Below are 23,828 nucleotides of genomic sequence, written 5' to 3'. Positions count from 1 at the left end.
TCACTAGTAGAGATGACTCCTGGCTGGAAGAATTGATGGCAGTCTGTGTTGGATGAAGAAGAAAAGCAAAGTTGAAGGACTTCAACTAGAGATGTCACTGGTGAGTCTGTGTATTACCTGTACACTTACACTACACATTGTATACTATATACAGAACTCCTGTGTATAATATCACGGGTGATCACTTTATTTTCTGTACACTGACACTATATATAGAGCTCCTATGTACAATGTCACTGGTGATCCCTGTATTGCCTGTACCTTATACACCATTTGCAAAGCTCTTATGTATAATGTCACTGGTGATTCTTGTATTAACTGTGCAATATTCACTATATACAGAGCTCCAGTGTATAATGTCACTGGTAATCCCTGTATTACCTTTACACTATACACTATATACAGAGCTCCTATGTATAATGTCACTGGTGATCACTGTATTACCTGTACACTTAAACTATTCACTGTATACTATTGATATAGAAGGGTTAATGTTTTGCCTTTAATTTGCCTTTTGCTTTTAATTACTAGAATTGTTAGATTTTGTTCTCATGATGCAGTAGAGGAGACCTCATCAAGGAGACTATACTTCTTATCATATATGTTCTCAATAGTCAGTCACAACATGTTCTGGGTACATGGTAAATAACGTATGCCCCTGGGTAACGGTGGGGGCTACATTGGTTAAATTGAGTTACATTTGTTGTAAATGGTATAAAGTGTTGCCTTGTGTTTCAGTATATCAGATAAAAGTGACTTGCTCACAAACGTGTGTGCAGTTTCCCTTTTCTCCAAGCGCTTGTCAATTAAGGGCGTAATTTCACAATTTGGCCTCACTTGTGATCTGGCTATCTGATTCTGGGTCAGTGAGAAAACAGCTACGACACTATGTGCAGAGCACCTGTATGCTGGTAATATGCTGTCTTGTCATGATGTGGTTGTGGCAGTATTTGTTCCTTGTATGTGGTATTATTCGGTTACTTTGTGGTGGTAATATGTGGTCTGGTAAATGGTGAGGTGGTATTTGCTCCTTATATGTAGTATTATTCTGTCACTATGTGGTGGTAATATGTCATCTGGTCATAGTGTGACAGTATTTATCCCTTGTACATGGTATTATTCAGTCACTACGTGGTGGTAATTTGTGGTTTGGTCATGGTGTGACAGTATTTGTCCCTTGCATGTGATATTATTGGTCATTTTAAAAAATGTATTTGACACATTCCCAGCCAAAAGAGTCTACCTTGTCATGGTGGTGGCTTAAAAAAAATCTTTAGGTCGAAACAAAAACTGATAGCTATGTATGTGATATGTATGTGGGATATGGTGTTTGATGGGAATTGTGATTGGTAAGGACACGGTGCAGAAGTGGAGTCTTTCCAAGAGTGGGCTGTAGGACTATGGAAAGTTCAAGGAGTGGAGGCATTGCTGAAGTGGAGTCTGGGTGGAGTCTCAAGGTGGTGGGCAAACGCTGATAATAAACACTGATAGCTTCTGTTACATGCTTCTAAAGCTGGCCAAAATTATGGCTGTCACTCGACTCTCCCATACAAAGGAGGGTTAATACGGCCAAGCACTTTTGTCTTCTCTATGAGAAAGCCGCCAGCTGACACATCAGCAGTTGCTTATCTCTGGGAGAAAAATACAATCGGCAGTCTAAAATCGGATATGCCTATTCAACATTTGTCTCAACCATCAGTCAGCTGGCTACAACCCTCTACAAGCATAATGTTTTATTGATTTTATTTATTTTACCCCCCTCCAATCATCAGAATCGAGCATAATGGCAGCTGATTGGAATCTCAAGGATGAAATCTCAAAAAATTCTGATTTCTTAAAATCTATAGCTTTGGAAAAATTCATAGTAAATTCCATTCTATTACAATCAATGTTCTCATCTCAACAGATCAATCAAATAAATCATGATTATTTAGATTAGCAGAAAAATCTATTTGTATAAGCCAAACAAAAGCTCTAAGCAGTGTTGGGAAAATACTGATCAGCTTCTGTTGCATGTTTCTAATGTTGTTCGTAAAGATAGCTGTCAGCCAACTCTCCCATACACAGGAGGGCTCGTTCAGCCAAGCACTCCTGTGTTGTCTATGAAAAAGCCTCCGGCTGACACAAGAAATAAGTGGCAACTTATCTCCGGGAGAACAATGCAATCCGCAGTGTTTCACAACCATCAGTTGGCCAGCACCTCCATAAACATTAGACTTTCATCCGCATCCATCAATATTGTCAGGTTCGGACAACATTAGTCTAATGTGTATGGTGTCCTTTAGTTATAAGTGAGAAGAGAGCTTGAAAGTTTGCAGGCAATACATACCTGCCATTACTTCAGGAGACTGGAAGAATTCGTCAGGATGCAGGTAGCCATTCTGCGGAGCAAGGCACCACATGACACGTAGAGCACTCAAGGCTCCCCAAAGCATTTTTTCTTTCATTTCTGAAGCAAAATAAAGTTAAACCATCAAGAAAAATCAATCAATGCTGAAGTTCTCAATATATCTGCCTTCAACAGTAAAGTAACTGACTGGCTATAGTTTACAAGTGTTTCCACAAAAGTAACTTAGAGTGTATTCTCATATCTAACTGTAAAGCACTCGATTTCATGCTTGGGCAAAGCAGGGCTTCTCAACCATTTTCTATTGCGACCCCACCAGATAGACCATGGTAGTGTCTGGGCCTCACCATATGTAATGGAAGTACATCCTAAAATGACAAATATTTCTCAATTTACCCAGTTTGTCTCCTAAATGCTGTGCCTTGATGATGTAACAAATGGGTAAAAGATAATTTTACCCAACTGTCTGGTATACACTGTCCGATTTGCAAAATGATCATCTATCGTCACAACTGTATCCTTAAGATGAAACTACAAGTCAGCAGTTTATTCTGCTATGAGTTGACTACAAACTTGTCATATAGTATAGCATTTTGTTTCTGTCTTGGGTTTTGTCTGTTTGATGGCCAATGTGAACATGTTCCTATTTTGCATACATACCAAGTTATACTCCAGTTCATTTTTTTCAGTTCAGTTTTAAGGTTTTGCATTTAGCGCAGGTAAGGATGTGGCTGTCCTTCCTCTGAGGTGGACATAATATACAAATTGTGTCACATGTTTATTGTGACCGAGAGGAGCCAGAAGGCTGGAGTATCTTATTCCAAATACTCCTGCACTCATTAGAAGCACTTCACCAGGTTTCTGCTAGCACTGCAGGGGGTAAATCTGTTCAGTTGAGAGTCTCTGAAGTTTTCCTGCTTTGATGATCTCAGTTGTTTAGTGTTGGCCACTCCCCTCTGCTATTCATACTCATCTCTGGCAATCAGAATTACCTGTGTTAGTTTTATACTGCCTGGTTGTTGTGAATTCTGTGGCTGAATTCACTCCTGTGGTCACAAGTGGTACTGCAGCTTCTGAGCTTCCTCCCTCAGGTGTTCTGGTGAGCTCGTTAACTGCTTCATTACTTAACTCCGCCTGATGCTGCTATCCTTGCTCCTTGTCAATGTTTCAGTGTTGGATCTGAGCTTCTCCTGATTGTTCCTGTGACCTGCTGCTCTGTATAGCTAAGTGCTTTTTGCTTTTTTGTTGCTTTTTTTCTGTCCAGCTTGTCTTTTGTTTTGCTGGAAGCTCTGAGACGCAAAGGGTGTACCGCCGTGCCGTTAGTTCGGCACGGTGGGTTTTTTTTGCCCCCTTTGCGTGGTTTTGCTTTAGGGTTTTTTGTAGACTGCAAAGTTCGCTTTACTGTCCTCGCTCTGTCCTAGAATATCGGGCCCCACTTTGCTGAATCTATTTCATCCCTACGTTTTGTCTTTTCATCTTACTCACAGTCATTATATGTGGGGGGCTGCCTTTTCCTTTGGGGAATTTCTCTGGGGCAAGTCAGGCCTATTTTTCTATCTTCAGGCTAGCTAGTTTCTTAGGCTGTGCCGAGTTGCCTAGGTAGTTGTTAGGCGCAATCCACAGCCGCTTTTAGTTGTGTTTAGGATAGGATCAGGTGTGCAGTCTACAGAGTTTCCACGTCTCAGAGCTCGTTCTTGTATTTTTGGGTATTTGTCAGATCACTGTGTGCGCTCTGATCGCTAAGCACACTGTGTTTCTGGATTGCCTTCATAACACCTGTCATTAGCAAACATAACAGTACAAGGAGCCTAACTAATGATTCTCAATAGAGGGAAAGAAAAAGTTCTGACATCATTTTTTTTTTTTTTTCTGCTCTGTGTTCACTTTTTTTTTTTCCCCTAGACATTTGGGTGATTCTGGACACAGGTGTGGACATGGATATTCAGGGTCTGTGCTCTTCAATGGATAATCTCGTTATAAATGTACAAAAAATTCAAGATACTATTGATCAGAAATCTATGTTAGAACCAAGAATTCCTATTCCTGATTTGTTTTTTGGAGATAGAACTAAGTTTCTAAGTTTCAAAAATAATTGTAAGCTATTTCTGGCCTTGAAACCTCATTCTTCTGGTAATCCTATTCAACAGGTTTTGATTATTATTTCTTTTTTGCGCGGCGACCCTCAAGACTGGGCATTTTCTCTTGCGCCAGGAGACCCTGCATTGAGTAGTGTCGATGCGTTTTTCCTGGCGCTCGGATTGCTGTACGATGAGCCTAATTCAGTGGATCAGGCTGAGAAAAATTTGCTGGCTTTGTGCCAGGGTCAGGATGATATAGAAGTATATTGTCAGAAATTTAGGAAATGGTCAGTACTCACTCAGTGGAATGAATCTGCGCTGGCAGCTTTGTTCAGAAAGGGTCTCTCTGAGGCTCTTAAGGATGTCATGGTGGGATTTCCTATGCCTGCTGGTTTGAATGAGTCTTTGTCTTTGGCCATTCAGATCGGTCGACGCTTGCGCGAGCGTAAATCTGTGCACCATTTGGCGGTACTGCCTGAGGTTAAACCTGAGCCTATGCAGTGCGATAGGACTATGACTAGAGTTGAACGGCAGGAATACAGACGTCTGAATGGTCTGTGTTTCTACTGTGGTGATTCCACTCATGCTATTTCTGATTGTCCTAAGCGCACTAAGCGGTCCGCTAGGTCTGCCGTCATTGGTACTGTACAGTCCAAATTCCTTCTGTCCATTACCTTGATATGCTCTTTGTCGTCGTTTTCTGTCATGGCGTTTGTGGATTCGGGCGCTGCCCTGAATCTGATGGATTTGGATTATGCTAAACGTTGTGGGTTTTTCTTGGAGCCTTTGCGGTGTCCTATTCCATTGAGAGGAATTGATGCTACACCTTTGGCCAAGAATAAACCTCAATACTGGGCCCAGCTGACCATGTGCATGGCTCCTGCACATCAGGAAGTTATTCGCTTTCTGGTGTTGCATAATCTGCATGATGTGGTCGTGTTGGGGTTGCCATGGCTACAAACCCATAATCCAGTATTGGATTGGAATTCCATGTCGGTATCCAGCTGGGGTTGTCAGGGGGTACATGGTGATGTTCCATTTTTGTCGATTTCGTCATCCACCCCTTCTGAGGTCCCAGAGTTCTTGTCTGATTATCAGGATGTATTTGAAGAGCCCAAGTCGGATGCTCTACCTCTGCATAGGGATTGTGATTGTGCTATCAATTTGATTCCTGGTAGTAAATTCCCTAAAGGTCGATTATTTAATTTATCCGTGCCCGAACACGCCGCTATGCGCAGTTATGTGAACGAATCCCTGGAGAAGGGACATATTCGCCCATCGTCATCACCACTGGGAGCAGGGTTCTTCTTTGTAGCCAAGAAGGATGGTTCGCTGAGACCGTGTATTGATTACCGCCTTCTTAATAAGATCACTGTTAAATTTCAGTATCCCTTGCCATTGTTATCTGACTTGTTTGCTCGGATTAAGGGGGCTAGTTGGTTCACTAAGATAGATCTTCGTGGTGCGTATAATCTGGTGAGAATCAGGCAAGGAGATGAATGGAAAACTGCATTCAATACGCCCGAGGGTCATTTTGAGTATCTAGTGGTGCCGTTCGGACTTGCCAATGCTCCATCTGTGTTTCAGTCTTTTATGCATGACATCTTCCGTGAGTATCTGGATAAATTCCTGATTGTTTACTTGGATGACATTTTGATCTTCTCAGATGATTGGGAGTCTCATGTGAAGCAGGTCAGAATGGTTTTTCAGGTCTTGCGTGCTAACTCTTTGTTTGTGAAGGGATCAAAGTGTCTCTTCGGTGTGCAGAAAGTTTCATTTTTGGGGTTCATCTTTACCCCTTCTACTATCGAGATGGATCCAGTTAAGGTCCAAGCCATCCAGGATTGGATTCAGCCGACATCTCTGAAAAGTCTGCAAAAGTTCCTGGGCTTTGCTAATTTTTATCGTCGCTTCATCTGTAATTTTTCTAGCATTGCCAAACCATTGACCGATTTGACCAAGAAGGGTGCTGATTTGGTTAATTGGTCTTCTGCTGCTGTGGAAGCTTTTCAGGAGTTGAAGCGTCGTTTTTGTTCTGCCCCTGTGTTGTGTCAGCCAGATGTTTCTCTTCCGTTCCAGGTCGAGGTTGATGCTTCTGAGATTGGAGCAGGGGCGGTTTTGTCACAGAGAGGTTCTGATTGCTCAGTGATGAAACCATGTGCTTTCTTTTCCAGGAAGTTTTCGCCCGCTGAGCGTAATTATGATGTGGGCAATCGAGAGTTGCTGGCCATGAAGTGGGCATTCGAGGAGTGGCGTCATTGGCTTGAAGGAGCTAAGCATCGCGTGGTGGTATTGACTGATCATAAGAACTTGACTTATCTCGAGTCTGCCAAGCGCTTGAATCCTAGACAGGCCCGTTGGTCGTTATTTTTTGCCCGCTTCGACTTTGTGATTTCGTACCTTCCGGGCTCTAAAAATGTGAAGGCGGATGCTCTGTCTAGGAGTTTTGTGCCCGACTCTCCGGGTTTATCTGAGCCAGCGGGTATCCTCAAGGAAGGAGTCATTGTGTCTGCCATCTCCCCTGATTTGCGGCGGGTGCTGCAAAAATTTCAGGCGAATAAACCTGATCGTTGTCCAGCAGAGAAACTGTTCGTCCCTGATAGGTGGACTAATAAACTTATCTCTGAACTTCATTGTTCGGTGTTGGCTGGTCATCCTGGAATCTTTGGTACCAGAGAGTTAGTGGCTAGATCCTTCTGGTGGCCATCTCTGTCACGGGATGTACGTACTTTTGTGCAGTCCTGTGGGATTTGTGCTAGGGCTAAGCCCTGCTGTTCTCGTGCCAGTGGGTTGCTTTTGCCCTTGCCGGTCCCAAAGAGGCCTTGGACACATATTTCGATGGATTTCATGTCTGACCTTCCCGTTTCTCAAAAGATGTCAGTCATTTGGGTGGTCTGTGATCGCTTTTCTAAAATGGTCCATCTGGTGCCCTTGGCTAAATTGCCTTCCTCCTCTGATTTGGTACCTTTGTTCTTTCAGCATGTGGTTCGGTTGCATGGCATTCCTGAGAATATTGTTTCTGACAGAGGTTCCCAGTTTGTTTCAAGGTTTTGGCGAGCCTTTTGTGGTAGGATGGGCATTGACCTATCCTTTTCCTCGGCTCTCCATCCTCAGACTAATGGCTAGACCGAACGAACCAATCAGACCTTGGAAACATATCTGAGATGTTTTGTTTCTGCAGACCAGGATGATTGGGTGTCCTTTTTGCCGTTGGCTGAGTTCGCCCTTAATAATCGTGCCAGCTCGGCTACCTTGGTTTCTCCATTTTTTTGCAATTCTGGGTTCCATCCTCGTTTCTCTTCAGGACAGGTTGAGTCTTCGGACTGTCCTGGTGTGGATTCTGTGGTGGATAGGTTGCAGCAGATCTGGACTCAGGTAGTGGACAATTTGATCTTGTCCCAGGAGAAAGCTCAACTTTTCGCTAATCGTAGACGCCGTGTGGGTCCCCGACTTCGTGTTGGGGATCTGGTTTGGTTATCTTCTCGTCATATTCCTATGAAGGTTTCCTCTCCTAAATTTAAACCTCGTTTTATTGGTCCGTATAGGATTTCTGAGGTTCTCAATCCTGTGTCTTTTCGTTTGACCCTCCCAGACTCCTTTTCCATACATAATGTATTCCATAGGTCGTTGTTGCGGAGATACGTGGCACCTATGGTTCCATCTGTTGAGCCTCCTGCCCCGGTTTTGGTGGAGGGGGAATTGGAGTATATTGTGGAGAAGATTTTGGATTCTCGTGTTTCTAGACGGAAACTCCAGTATCTGGTTAAATGGAAGGGTTATGCTCAGGAAGATAATTCCTGGGTTTTTGCCTCTGATGTTCATGCTTCTGATCTTGTTCGTGCCTTTCATGCGGCTCATCCTGGTCGGCCTGGGGGCTCTGGTGAGGGTTCGGTGACCCCTCCTCAAGGGGGGGGTACTGTTGTGAATTCTGTGGCTGAATTCACTCCTGTGGTCACAAGTGGTACTGCAGCTTCTGAGCTTCCTCCCTCAGGTGTTCTGGTGAGCTCGTTAACTGCTTCATTACTTAACTCCGCCTGATGCTGCTATCCTTGCTCCTTGTCAATGTTTCAGTGTTGGATCTGAGCTTCTCCTGATTGTTCCTGTGACCTGCTGCTCTGTATAGCTAAGTGCTTTTTGCTTTTTTGTTGCTTTTTTTCTGTCCAGCTTGTCTTTTGTTTTGCTGGAAGCTCTGAGACGCAAAGGGTGTACCGCCGTGCCGTTAGTTCGGCACGGTGGGTTTTTTTTGCCCCCTTTGCGTGGTTTTGCTTTAGGGTTTTTTGTAGACTGCAAAGTTCGCTTTACTGTCCTCGCTCTGTCCTAGAATATCGGGCCCCACTTTGCTGAATCTATTTCATCCCTACGTTTTGTCTTTTCATCTTACTCACAGTCATTATATGTGGGGGGCTGCCTTTTCCTTTGGGGAATTTCTCTGGGGCAAGTCAGGCCTATTTTTCTATCTTCAGGCTAGCTAGTTTCTTAGGCTGTGCCGAGTTGCCTAGGTAGTTGTTAGGCGCAATCCACAGCCGCTTTTAGTTGTGTTTAGGATAGGATCAGGTGTGCAGTCTACAGAGTTTCCACGTCTCAGAGCTCGTTCTTGTATTTTTGGGTATTTGTCAGATCACTGTGTGCGCTCTGATCGCTAAGCACACTGTGTTTCTGGATTGCCTTCATAACACCTGTCATTAGCAAACATAACACTGGTGTGGAGTTGTAGGTGTTTGTTAAGGAGGCGTTTGGAGTGTTTATCTAAAGACAGTTGCTTGGTGATTTTTCTGTGTGCATATCCTCATCATCTCCTATTTGGTTGTTCCTTCACATTACGTACTTGCCTGTGTTACACTCTGTTGTTTGTGAGTGCATATTTAAATGATTGGTATTTTCATTTATCCCTGTACGTCTTCCCTTGGTAGTATGGTTTGTTTATTCTTATATACATCTACTCCACACTTCCCTGGGTGGGGAATGGGACAGATAAGGACTTATTTAGAAGCTTAGCAAGGTATGTGGCCCAGTTCCTGATATGTGCGGACTATTTTTGTCACTGGATTACTTTGTACCTATTTTATTTTGCTATCATAAGGTGTTACACATTAAATAGTTATTATTATTATTATTATTATTCATTTTTATAGCGTCACTTATTCCATGGCGCTTTACATGTAAAAAGGGGCATACAAAGACAAGTACAATAAACATGAGCAATACAAGGCACACACACATACAAAAGGAGAGAGGACCCTGCCCGAGAAGGCTCACAGTCTACAGGGGATGGGTAAGGATACACTAGGAGAGTTCATGACATAGCTACTTAGCATTTTATTAGACTGTTGCATGTATAAGCCAGTGTTGTTATATGTTGTTGCCATTTCAATAATTTGTATTGTAGACATTAAATTACAATGTACCTTCCCATAGGGGCCCACAGGAATGGGTCCAAATAAATTAATATCTAATACAGGATACAAATAATTCCTAATGGTGGTCTCATTTTGAGTTAAAAAAAATTAATTAAATTCAATCTAAGGATTTATTGCAAGTGTAGATGAGCAAGTCAATTTGATGTCAATTTAACATGTTTTATTTTTTTAAGAATTTGCTAGCAAGCATTTTACACAATGCAGAATACTGTATCACCTTGACAAGGCTCACATGACCTCAGGTGCAACTGGGCAGCTATGACATCACATGGTACAGCACAGCCAGTCAGAAAAATTCCCATAGTCTGTATAAAAACCAAGGCAGGAAATGAAGCAGCCATTTAGCAGTGAATCTGGAAAGTGAAAGAACGCCATATCGCATTGCTTAGCCATAGAGATAGGGAAAGACAGCCATAAACTAGTGAACAAATTCTACAATTAGTGTGTGTTGTGGCACAGCAGTGAAGAGGATTAGTGTATAATGTGAGAAGAAACATGAAGAATAAAGAGATTCAATTGATAGTGAGTGAGATAGGAGACTGGAAGTAATTCATCACATTTGTTATAGTGCTGCTGCAGTTTGCAAAAGGAACAGGGTATTCCTCCACAAAATATTAAACCTTATGCTTATCAAAGAGGGGAACTCTCCTTACACCTCTATTGAGGTCCGATATCAACTATTAACGCCAAAATTGACTACTAATAATTAATATCCACTTAATACCACAACGTTATCTTTACCTTATGCTATATACTAACTGAGACAAAACAGTGTAACAATAAAGGGTATTTATTACACACACACAAGTCTACAGTCTATAGCATACATATATATTTATACCCAAGCTGGCGTATATATATATACGGATATCACAACTCTGATATAGTAATATCACTACAGTATACAGTGATATCCCAACAGCATCACAAAGTAATAACCCACAATAACCAGTAATATCACAACAATATCATACAATATAAAAAAACACAATTAACTGCATGATTACCCAAATCACACATACAATATCAGCCCTCCCACCTATGGCTAGCTAACCCTAATAAAAAGTACTGGGCCTATTAAGAAAAGGGGATACAGAGTATACTTAAGCCATGTGGGTCCATCACTATTCTAGACAATGCAGGCACAGCAAAAGAGACAGAGCACCTGTGTCTTGTGCCTTTTATGTCCAGCTAGAAGAGGTGTGTCCAGCCCCAAGTGTGTGGGGATGAGGTCACAAATCTATTGTCCACTGGCTTAAGTCCTAAATGAAACCTGATATACCAGGTCATGGCAGCTTTGTTTTACAGCAGGCTGGAGGGGGGGCTTTGCTCCATGTGGTATACATGTGGGGGATAGACCCAAAACATGCACTAAACACATCTCTATGTAAAGATATACATTTTGGGTGAAATTCCCTTCTACACAGTTCAATTATACATTTTTTTAATCCTTCAATCAGAAATGTAAACTGAAAGAAAATCACTCAGTAGGCCCCTGTATCAGAAATTTGGGTTATTCTCCTACAGGAAGCAACAGAACTGTCTGTCTGATTACAAAAGAGATAAATTGTTCTATTTTATAAATTTAAAAAAGCATAAAAATCTGTCAGTGCAACATGTTATTATACTGGCTGTTACCACCTGTGCCTGGTTTGCCATAGTCATACATGATAAGGTTGGTCAAACACTTCAACGTTACTAAGGCTGTGTTTATGTTAAGGGGCTTGAAAACTGTTGTGGACAGTCCTATGAGATCTCAGGGTGTCATACACACTTTTTCAGGGCAGTTGGAGTCTTTGGAGTAGTGTTAAAGAGAATCTGTAACCTCATTTGGCCCAATAAACTGCGGCCACCGCCATCAGAGGCTTGTCTACAGCATTCTGTAATGCTGTAGATAAGCCCCCGATGTAACCTGAAAGATAAGAAAAACAAGTTAGATTATACTCACCCAGGGGCGGTCCCAGTGTGGTCTGGTCCAATGGGCGTCGCAAGTCCGTGTCCAGCGCCTCCCATCCTCATATGATGTCTTCCTCTTCTTTGCTTCCTGCCATGGCTCCTGCGCACTTGTACTTTATCTGCCCTGTTGAGGGCAGAGCAAAGTACTGCAGTGCGCAGGCACCGGGCCTCTCTGACCTTTCCCGATGCCTGCGCACTGCAGTACTTTGCTCTGCCCTCAACAGGGCAGATAAAGTATGCCTGCGCAGGAGCTGCAACAGGTAGCAAATAAGAGAACGACATTATATGAAGATGTGAGGCGCCACACCCGGACCTGCAACGCCCATCGAACCGGACCGCACCGGGACCGCCCCTGGGTGAGTATAATCTAACTTGTTTTCCAGAATGCTGTAGATAAGCCCCAGATGGCGGTGGCCGCAGTTTATAGGGCCAAAATAGGTGGCAGATTCCCTTTAATTAAATTTTTTTGAAAATTTTTCGAGATGCTGGTAAATGTTAATTTCAAATGATTCACTCATCTCAAATGGCAAGCATGTCTTATGAAGGAACATTTTTATTTATATCATGAGTAAGAAGAATCGCCTGAAGGTCACTTTGGTTTGCAAATGAGGGTCATCACTGATGAATAAATGAGGACACTTTGTCACAAATGTTCAGGAGGACACAGTTCTGATTCTTCTGCAGCAGCCATCATCATGTTTTCCTTCCTATAATGGTTTGTTAATGCAGATATGTAAGTGAATGCATCCAAAGCTAAAAGCACGACTGTTTCCATGTGTCAGGAGCAATTGCATTGTATTAGCTAAGATATTCAATGCCTTAAAATGTAAATATCTGCATGCCATAATTTCCACCACATGTACTGACATTATTCTATTTTTACCTTCAACGATGAGCAGAGACTTGTAAAATATGTGGCTAACTATGCAACTAAAAGCATTTAGGCAACAAGTTGTAATGGTAATGGCATGATTTCTGTTTAACGAGATCCATTACAAAGTGTCCATTAGAGTATTAATGAATTAGTATTGAATGACTTTAAGTGAGAGTAACTAATATATGTTTTTTTTAGAAATATATTATCTAGTCCTACTTGACCTGCTATCAGCATAGTCCATAATTTAGAATTTAAGAGGCTAGCCGTAAAATAATCTATCAACAAGTCGAACCTCTCTAAACTGTTTATATGCTCATGTAGATCAATGAAAGCTAAATGCATTGATACATTTCTATTTACTGTCCGTTATATCATTACACAAAAATTGATGATTTTATGAATATGCAGATGAAGTGTTAGGTGCTTCATCATGCCCAAAGCACTTAACGCCTTCCCGACCCATGACGCCACGTAGGCGTCATGAAAGTCGGTGCCAATCTGACCCATGACGCCTATGTGGCATCATGGAAAGATCGCGTCCCTGCAGATCGGGTGAAAGGGTTAACTCCAATTTCACCCGATCTGCAGGGACAGGGGGAGTGGTAGTTTAGCCCAGGGGGGGTGGCTTCACCCCCCCGTGGCTACGATCGCTCTGATTGGCTGTTGAAAGTGAAATTGCCAATCAGAGCGATTTGTAATATTTCACCTATTAAAACTGGTGAAATATTACAATCCAGCCATGGCCGATGCTGCAATATCATCGGCCATGGCTGGAAACACTAATGTGCCCCCACCCCACCGATCGCCCCCCCAGCCCTCCGATCTCTCCGGTACACTGCTCCGGCTCCCCTCCGTCCTGTGCTCCGCTCCCCCCGTGCTCTTGTCCGCTCCCCCGTGCTCCAATCACCCCCCCCCGTGCTCCAATCACCCCCCCTGCACTCCGATCCACCCCCGTGCTCCGTTCCACCCCCCAGGCTCCGTTCCACACCCCCCCCGTGCTCCGTTCCACCCCTCCGTGCTCCGTTCCACCCCCCCGCACTCCGATCCACCCCCCATGCTCCGATCCCCCCCCCCCCCGTGCTCCCCCCCCACCCCATCATACTTACCGATCCTGCCGGGGTCCGTCCGTCTTCTCCCTGGGCGCCGCCATCTTCCAAAATGGCGGGCGCATGCGCAGTGCGCCCGCCGAATCTGCCGGCCGGCAGATTCGTTCCAAGGTGCATTTTAATCACTGAGATATAATCTATCACAGTGATCAAAATAAAAGAAATAATAAATGACCCCCCCCCCTTTGTCACCCCCATAGGTAGGGACAATAAAAAAATAAAGAATTTTTTTTTCCACTAATGTTAGAATAGGGTTAGGGTTAGGGCTAGGGTTAGGGTTAGGGCTAGGGTTAGGGTTAGGGCTAGGGTTAGGGCTAGGGTTAGGGTTAGGGCTAGGGTTAGGGTTAGGGCTAGGGTTAGGGTTTCGGTATGTGCACACGTATTCTGGTCCTCTGCGGATTTTTCCACTGCGGATTTGATAAATCTGCAGTGCTAAACCGCTGCGGATTTATGGCGGATTTACCGCGTTTTTTCTGCGCATTTCACTGCGGTTTTACAACTGTGATTTTCTATTGGAGTAGTTGTAAAACCGCTGCGGAATCCGCAGAAAGAAGTGACATGCTGCAGAATGTAAACCGCTGCGTTTCTGAGCAGTTTTTCTGCAGCATGTGTACAGCGATTTTTGTTTCCCATAGGTTTGCATTGAACTGTAAACTCATGGGAAACTGCTGCGGATCCGCAGTGTTTTCCGCAGCGTGTGCACATACCTTTAGAATTAGGCTATGTGCACACTGTGCGGATTTGGCTGCGGATCCGCAGCGGATTGGCCGCTGCGGATTCGCAGCAGTTTCCATCAGGTTTACAGTACCATGTAAACCTATGGAAAACCAAATCCGCTGTGCCCATGGTGCGGAAAATACCGCGCGGAAACGCTGCGTTGTATTTTCCGCAGCATGTCAATTCTTTGTGCGGATTCCGCAGCGTTTTACACCTGTTCCTCAATAGGAATCCGCAGGTGAAATCCGCACAAAAAACACTGGAAATCCGCGGAAAATCCGCAGGTAAAACGCAGTGCCTTTTACCCGCGGATTTTTCAAAAATGATGCTGAAAAATCTCACACGAATCCGCAACGTGGGCACATAGCCTTAGGGTTAGGGTTGGAATTAGGGTTGTGGTTAGGGTTATAATTAGGGTTATGGCTACAGTTGGGATTAGGGTTAGGGGTGTGGGGGGGTTAGTGTTGGAGGTAGAATTGAGGGGTTACCACTGTTTAGGCACATCAGGGGTCTCCAAACGCAACATGGCGCCACCATTGATTCCAGCCAATCTTGTATTCAAAAAGTCAAATGGTGCTCCCTCAATTCCGAGCCCCGACGTGTGCCCAAACAGTGGTTTACCCCCACATATGGGGTACCAGCATACTGAGGATAAACTGCACAACAATTACTGGGGTCCAATTTCTCCTGTTACCCTTGTGAAAATAAAAAAATGCTTGCTAAATCATCATTTTTGAGGAAATAAAAATGATTTTTTATTTTCACGGCTCTGCGTTGTAAACGTCTGTGAAGCACTTGGGGGTTCAAAGTGCTCACCACATATCTAGATAAGTTACTTGGGGGGTCTAGTTTCTAAAATGGGGTCACTTGTGGGGGGTTTCTACTGTTTAGGCACACCAGGGGCTCTGCAAACGCAACGTGACGCCCGCAGACCATTCCATCAAAGTCTGCATTTCAAAAGTCACTACTTCCCTTCTGAGCCCCGACGTGTGCCCAAACAGTGGTTTACCCCCACACATGGGGTATCAGCGTACTCAGGAGAAACTGGACAACAACTTTTGGGGTCCAATTTCTCCTGTAACCCTTGGGAAAATAAAAAATTCTGGGCTAAATAATTATTTTTGAGGAAAGAAAACGTATTTATTATTTTCACGGCTCTGCATTATAAACTTCTATGAAGCACTTGGGGGCTGAAAGTGCTCACCACACATCTAGATAAGTTCCTTTCGGGGACTAGTTTCCAAAATGGGGTCAATTGTGGGGGGTTTCTACTGTTTAGCCACATCAGGGGCTCTGCAAACGCAACGTGACGCCCGCAGAGCATTCCATCAAAGTCTGCATTTCAAAACGTCACTACTTCATGAAATGAGGAAAAAAGCAAATCAGTGAGATCATCATTTCCTAGTAATATTACTGTATGTTCACTTTAGCGCTATATTGCACTTGCTCTTGCATACCTAAGGTATTTTGTTTCTGTTTCAAATCCATTTCTGTTGCACTAAAATGAAAAACAAAACATACAAGATGGCTAAATAGGAAAGTATATGAGCACTACCTGTGCTTAATTTTTAATAAAGAACATGTAAAAACTTGGTGCATCAGTACATACTTATACTTAATCTACACAATACATGTGGAGATTGTACACATAGACAAATCTAAAAAGTCTACACACCCCTGTTAAAATGCCAGATTTTGTCATTCTAATTATACCAAGAAGAATCACTTCAGAACTTTTTCCACCTTCAATGTCACCCATAATCTGTACAACAATTAGATCCATTTGCTGTGTTGTAAATTGTTTATAGATTACTTATTTTGCTGTAAAAAATAACTAAGAAAATGCCAGGAAAATCCTAGAACAGCTGAACGTATATGGGGTTAATCAGAATCATTTTACATTTTGGCAGCTGCGTACTGACTATTATTTGTCATGAGTTTAAATGTGATTGAGTAATTCTGAACACAACCACAGCCCCAAATACAGTGGGAAAAACGTATTTAGTCAGCCTCCAATTGTTCAAGTTCTACCACTTAAAAATATGAGAGAGGCCTGTAATTGACATCATAGGTAGACCACAACTATGAGAGTCAAAATGAGAAAACAAATCCAGAAAATCCAGAAAATCACCTTGTCTGATTTGGCATGATTTATTTTGCATATTATGGCGGAAACTACGTATTTGGTCACCTAAAAACATGCAAGATTTCTGGTTCTCACAGACCTGTAACCTCTTCTTTAAGAGGCTCCTCTGTCTTCCACTCATTACCTGTAGTAATGGCACCTGTTTGAACTTGCATATAGCTGGGACTACTGTAACAAAGGCTACCATCAGTAACACACTACGCAGCCAGGGACTCAGATCCTGCAGTGCTAGATGTGCCCCCCTGCTTAAGCTAGTACATGTCCAGGCCTGTCTGAGGTTTGCTAGAGAGCATTTGGATTATCCAGAAGAGTATTGGGAGAATGTCATATGGTCTGATGAAACCAAAGTAGAACTGTTTGGTAGAAACAAAACTCGTCGTGTTTGAAGGAGACAGAATGCTAAGTTGCATCCAAAGAAGACCATACCTACTGTGAAGCATGGGAGCGGTAACATCATGCTTTGGGGCTGTTTCTCTGCAAAGGGACCAGGACAACTGATCCGTGTACATGAAAGAATGAATGGGGCCATGTATCATGAAATTTTGAGTGCAAACCTCCTTCCATCAGCAAGGGCATTGAAGATGAAACGTGGATGGATCTTTCAGCATAATAATGATCTCAAGCACACCGCCACGGCAACAAAGCAGTGGCTTCATAAGAATAATACGAAGGTCCTGGAGTGGCCTAGCCAGTCTCCAGATCTCAACCCCATAGAAAACCTTTGGAGGGAGTTGAACGTTCATGTTGTCCAGCAACATGCCCAAAACATCACTGCTCTAGAGGAGATCTGCATGGAGGAATGGGCCAACATATCACCAACAGTGTGTGCCAACCTTGCAAAGACTTACCGAAAACGTTTGACAACTGTCATTGCCAGCAAAGGATATATAAAAAAATATTGAGATGACCTTTTGTTAATGACCAAATACTTATTTTCCATCATATTTTGCTAAATAAATCTTGCCAAATCATATGATGTGTTTTTCTGGATTTGTTTTCTCATTTTGACTCTCATAGTTGGGGTCTACCTATGATGTCAATTACAGGCCTCTCTCATATTTGTAAGTGGGAGAACTTGCACAATTGGTGCTTGACTAAATACTTTTTCGCCACTGTATAAGAGGGTGTTCAGACTTGTTCAATCATATTCTTTTGGTTTTATTTTTTCATTTTCCACTTCAAAATGATTTCAGTTTGTTTCTCAATGGATTTGTACAGATTATGGGTGACATTAAAGGTGGAAAAAGTTCTGAAATGATTGTTCTTGGTAAGATATTTTACATGGCAAAAACCTTTCATTTTAAAAGGTGTTTGTAGATGTTTTATATTCACTGTAAATGTAAACCTATTTTTTACTAAGGTAGAGGGGGAAATAGCTCACCTGATAAGGAATAAAGTCCACACTTTGAGCAGCCCTGGTCCTGGGTGATTCTTGAAACAGAAATGAAAGAAGGAAATCTCCAGTACTGAAGGAAATGTAAAACTTCACATTTATTGTGTACTTGTTAAAAGAAAGACTATCTAGTCAAAACGCGTTGGTATTGTACCCCATGCAATATTAATTGGTGTACCCAACATGTCTTTCTTTTAACAAGTACAGAATAAGGCTGCACTCACACTAGCAGTATTTGGTCAGTATTTTCCATCAGTATTTGTAAGCCAAAACCAGGAGTGGAACAAATAGAGGAAAAGTATAATAGAAACATATGCACCACTTCTGTATTTATCACCCACTCCTGGTTTTGGCTTACAAATACTGACGTAAAATACTGACCAAATACTGCTAGTGTGACGGCAGCCTAAATGTTAAGTTTTACCATTCCTTCTGCGCTGGAGAATTCCTTCTTCCATTTCTGCTCCTATTTTCTTTACTAACAGCCACTTTGAAGTAGAGGAGAAAATGTACTTACTGTATAATCTTTTCCACAAGTATAAGGCAGTACACTCAATGTTTAGTTGTGACCCAATCTAGGACAAACATACCCAAAAGGCAGCAGGTAACATAGCCTAACATATAATACAGGCTATGAAGCAATATACTGTATACCATCCAACACCATAAAACACAATTACAGTCATCCAGCATGTAACACCTACCTAATCCAAAATTGAGCTTATTTGTATGAGGATACATGCTGCCTTTTATTCAAGGTAAGAAGCATTTAATTTGAGTTATTTCTCTTCCTCTATATGCACGCACAACAACACATTTGGGATGTCAGCACAATCTTCTGATGTCTACATTGGAGAATGAAATCGAAGTAGAAAAAAATGTGGAAAAAAAGTCCTGTATTGTATTCTCAAATACCCAATCTTCACGATGCTCTTGGCAGCTCCCGTTCCCAGTAATGCCTTGCGAAATGACCCCAGATGACGTAGCATCATGCGAGACCGCTACGTCATCATAGGTCATTGTCGCGAGGCATTACTGGGAATCGGAGCTGCCTGGAGCATCGCTAAGGCCAGGGCTGGATTTGGGTGCCACCAGAAGGTGAGTATATAACTATTTTTTATTTTAATTACAGGGATATGGTGCCCAGTCCCGGGTGCTATACTACGTGGCTGTACGATATGCTATGTGGCTGTGCTATATACTACATGGGCTGTGTTATATGCTAGGTGGCTGTGATATATGCTACGTGGCTGTACTATATACTATCTGACTCCTATATACTACGTGGGCTGTGTTATATACTATGTGGCTGTGCTATATACTACGTGGGCTGTGCTATATGCTATGTGGCTGTGCTATATACTACATGGGCTGTGTTATATACAACGTGGCTGTGCTATATGCTACGTGGCTGTGCTATATGCTACGTGGCTGTGCTATACACTATGTGGCTGTGCTATATACTACGTGGGCTGTGCTATGCACTGCGTGGCTGTGCTATATGCTATGTGGCTGTGCTATATACTACGTGGGCTGTGTTATATACTATGTGGCTGTGCTATATGCTTCATCGCTGTGCTATACACTACGTGGCTTTGCTATATACTACGTGGGCTGTGCTATACACTACGTGGCTGTGTTATATTCTATGTGGCTGAGCTATATACTATGTGGGCTGTGTTATATACTACATGGCTGTGCTATATGCAACGTGGCTGTGCTATATACTACCTGGCTGTGCTATATGCTACCCATTTTGCACTTTTACAAGTGTTCTACGTTAATACTTTCTAATGTTTACTTTGAAAAGTTTTCCATTAAAAAATTGACATATTCAATGTATGCAGTTTTTTACAATAAAATCCCTACTGGTAACTGAGGAAGAGGGAGTAGGTCACAAAAATTGGCATATAAGGTGTTGACTTATATAAAGCCCCTCTGCTGTATGATATTGCACACTCATGTAAGAAGTGAAATCTGGCATTGTACTATACCTATATTTCTCTGCTGTATCTGTGCATCATGAATCATGGTATGTGTTAAAGGGGGGTGCCCACTGAGACTCTTTCGCCCGGGGCCCTCAAAAACCTGGAGCCGACCCTGACAGGGCTATCCGTAGTTAAAAAAATAGATGATTCTTATGCGTTTCTGGCATACCTGTCCTTAGTAATAGAATATATGAATCTTCCATATTTGTGCAGGTGTCTCTGAACAGTAGAACAATGTATCACACAACTCCAGAGTCTGCTAAATCTTTCTGAAGGTCTTCTGCAGTCAAGCAGGAGTTCTGATTTGCCTGTCATCTTCAACTTGCTTAACTGTTCACAATAACAGTAATTTTGACCAGGGGTGCCCAAAGTTTTACATGCCACTGTATGTTTCTTTTTTCTCACAATGCTAACCATGATTAAGACCGTATGGTCAAGTGTTATGAACAGGTGATTCAGAACCACAATGGACCTAGTGGTTAAGAGCACACAAAGTGACCTGATAGTTACTAACATAGGACGAGCTCTGAGACGTGGGAACTCTGCTGACCGCAATCCCTAATCCTATCATACCACACTAGAGGTAGACGTGGATTGCGCCTAACGCTCTCTATGCAACTTGGCACAGCCTGAGAAACTAGCTAGCCCTGAAGATAGAAAAATAAGCCTACCTTGCCTCAGAGAAATTCCCCAAAGGAAAAGGCAGCCCCCCACATATAATGACTGTGAGTTAAGATGAAAATACAAACACAGAGATGAAATAGACTTTAGCAAAGCGAGGCCCGACTTACTGAATAGACCGAGGACAGAAAAGATAGCTTTGCGGTCAGCACAAAAACCTACAAACAACCACGCAGAGGGGGCAAAAAGACCCTCCGCACCGACTAACGGTACGGAGGTGCTCCCTCTGCGTCTCAGAGCTTCCAGCAAGCAAGAAAAACCAATATAGCAAGCTGGACAGAAAATATAGCAAAACAAAAGTAACACAAGCAAAACTTAGCTTATGCAGGGCAGACAGGCCACAAGAATGATCCAGGAGAAAGCAAGACCAATACTGGAACATTGACTGGAGGCCAGGAACAAAGAACTAGGTGGAGTTAAATAGAGCAGCACCTAACGACTTAACCTCGTCACCTGAGGAAGGAAACTCAGAAGCCGCAGCCCCACTCACATCGAGCAGAGGAAGCTCATAGACAGAACCAGCCGAAGTACCACTCATGACCACAGGAGGGAGCTTGACCACAGAATTCACAACAGTACCCCCCCCCCTTGAGGAGGAGTCACCGAACCCTCACCAGAGCCCCCAGGCCGACCAGGATGAGCCAAATGAAAGGCACGAACCAGATCGGCAGCATGAACATCAGAGGCAAAGACCCAGGAATTATCTTCCTGACCATAACCCTTCCACTTAACCAGGTACTGGAGTTTCCGTCTCGAAATACGAGAATCCAAAATCTTCTCCACTATATACTCCAACTCCCCCTCAACCAAAACCGGGGCAGGAGGATCAACGGATGGTACCACAGGTGCCACGTATCTCCGCAACAATGACCTATGGAATACGTTATGGATGGAAAAAGAAGCTGGAAGGGTCAAATGAAAAGACACAGGATTAAGAACCTCAGAAATCCTATACGGACCAATAAAACGAGGCTTAAACTTAGGAGAGGAAACTTTCATAGGAGTATAACGAGATGACAACCAAACCAAATCCCCAACACGAAGTCGGGGACCCACACAGTGCCTGCGGTTAGCGAAACGTTGAGCCTTCTCCTGAGACAATGTCAAATTGTCCACCACATGAGTCCAAATCTGCTGCAACCTATCCACCACAGTATCCACACCAGGACAGTCAGAAGACTCAACCTGCCCTGAAGAGAAACGAGGATGGAAACCAGAATTGCAGAAAAACGGCGAAACCAAAGTAGCCGAGCTGGCCCGATTATTAAGGGCGAACTCAGCCAAAGGCAAAAAGGACACCCAATCATCCTGATCGGCAGAAACAAAACATCTCAGATATGTTTCCAAGGTCTGATTGGTTCGTTCAGTCTGGCCATTTGTCTGAGGATGGAAAGCCGAGGAAAAAGACAAATCAATGCCCATCCTAGCACAAAAGGCTCGCCAAAACCTCGAAACAAACTGGGAACCTCTGTCAGAAACGATGTTCTCCGGAATGCCATGTAAACGAACCACATGCTGGAAGAACAATGGCACCAAATCAGAGGAGGAAGGCAATTTACACAAGGGTACCAAATGGACCATCTTAGAGAAGCGATCACAAACAACCCAAATGACCAACATTTTTTGAGAGACGGGGAGATCCGAAATAAAATCCATAGAGATATGTGTCCAGGGCCTCTTCGGGACTGGCAAGGGCAAAAGCAACCCACTGGCACGAGAACAGCAGGGCTTAGCCCGAGCACAAATCCCACAGGACTGCACAAACGAACGCACATCCCGCGACAGAGACGGCCACCAAAAGGATCTAGCCACCAAATCTCTGGTACCAAAGATTCCAGGATGACCAGCCAACACCGAACAATGAACCTCAGAGATAACTCTACTCGTCCATTTATCAGGGACAAACAGTTTCTCCGCTGGGCAACGGTCAGGTCTATTAGCCTGAAATTTTTGCAGCACCCGCCGCAACTCAGGGGAGATGGCAGACAAAATTACCCCCTCTTTGAGAATACCCGCCGGCTCAGACAAACCCGGAGAGTCGGGCACAAAACTCCTAGACAGGGCATCCGCCTTCACATTTTTAGAGCCCGGAAGGTACGAAACCACAAAGTCAAAACGGGAGAAAAACAGCGACCAACGAGCCTGTCTAGGATTCAACCGTTTGGCAGACTCGAGATAAGTCAAATTCTTGTGATCAGTCAAGACCACCACGCAATGCTTAGCTCCTTCAAGCCAATGACGCCACTCCTCGAATGCCCACTTCATGGCCAGCAACTCTCGATTGCCAACATCATAATTACGCTCAGCAGGCGAAAACTTCCTGGAAAAGAAGGCGCATGGTTTCATCACCGAGCCATCAGAACTTCTTTGCGACAAAACAGCCCCTGCACCAATCTCAGAAGCATCAACCTCGACCTGGAACGGGAGCGAAACATCTGGTTGGCACAACACAGGGGCAGAAGAAAAATGACGCTTCAACTCTTGAAAAGCTTCCACAGCAGCAGAAGACCAATTGACCACATCAGCACCCTTCTTGGTTAACTCAGTCAACGGCTTAGCAATACTAGAAAAATTATTGATGAAGCGACGATAATAATTAGCAAAATAGTTAAATAAATAGGGCAGCACACTGCAGCGCCAAAACATGCAAACTTGAAAAAACGAAATTTGAACTGCATTACTGCACTAGAAATATGAAAAATGAGAGCTTTTAGCGCACAAAAATGGCCAATTTTATGTGTACCTCGTAGCCACGTTAAGGCATCTCTCTTATACGAGGTCCTACGTTTGACCTACCTCACTGAGAATAAACGTCTCCATCTGAATGGGTACATGTAAAAACCTCTTCTTGGACTCAAATTCTCTCTCTATGTGGAGGGGTATTGGACCTACTATAATTAAAACACCTGAAGCTAGGAGGCGGGGAGTGCACGATCAGAAGGCTAGAGAATACATTTCAAAAAACCTGATCTGCACATCCAAACATAGACTGAGTGTGAACAGGTGCTGAACCCAGAGTCGCCAACTCGTATATAGTTAAATAAATAGGGCAGCACACTGCAGCGCCAAAACATGCAAACTTGAAAAAACGAAATTTGAACTGCATTACTGCACTAGAAATA

At 43.3% G+C, this 23,828-nt stretch overlaps 1 protein-coding gene across 1 annotated transcript in view; it reads right to left on the bottom strand.

Annotated features, from left to right (window-relative positions):
* Positions 1-23,828, bottom strand: part of PIGZ (phosphatidylinositol glycan anchor biosynthesis class Z) — a 118,156-nt gene that overhangs the window by 5,785 nt on the left and 88,543 nt on the right. The window contains exon 3 of the mRNA XM_069727221.1: positions 2,330-2,449. Within this exon, the coding sequence (XP_069583322.1) occupies positions 2,330-2,447 (118 nt within the window). The 5' untranslated portion in view covers positions 2,448-2,449. The remainder of the gene's footprint in view (positions 1-2,329; positions 2,450-23,828) is intronic.

The sequence above is a fragment of the Ranitomeya imitator genome, chromosome 5, assembly GCF_032444005.1.
Source record: "Ranitomeya imitator isolate aRanImi1 chromosome 5, aRanImi1.pri, whole genome shotgun sequence".
In the NCBI taxonomy this organism is placed as follows: Eukaryota; Metazoa; Chordata; class Amphibia; order Anura; family Dendrobatidae; genus Ranitomeya; species Ranitomeya imitator.
Note: the sequence above shows the minus strand (reverse complement) of the source record. Positions and strands in the feature narration are given on the sequence as shown.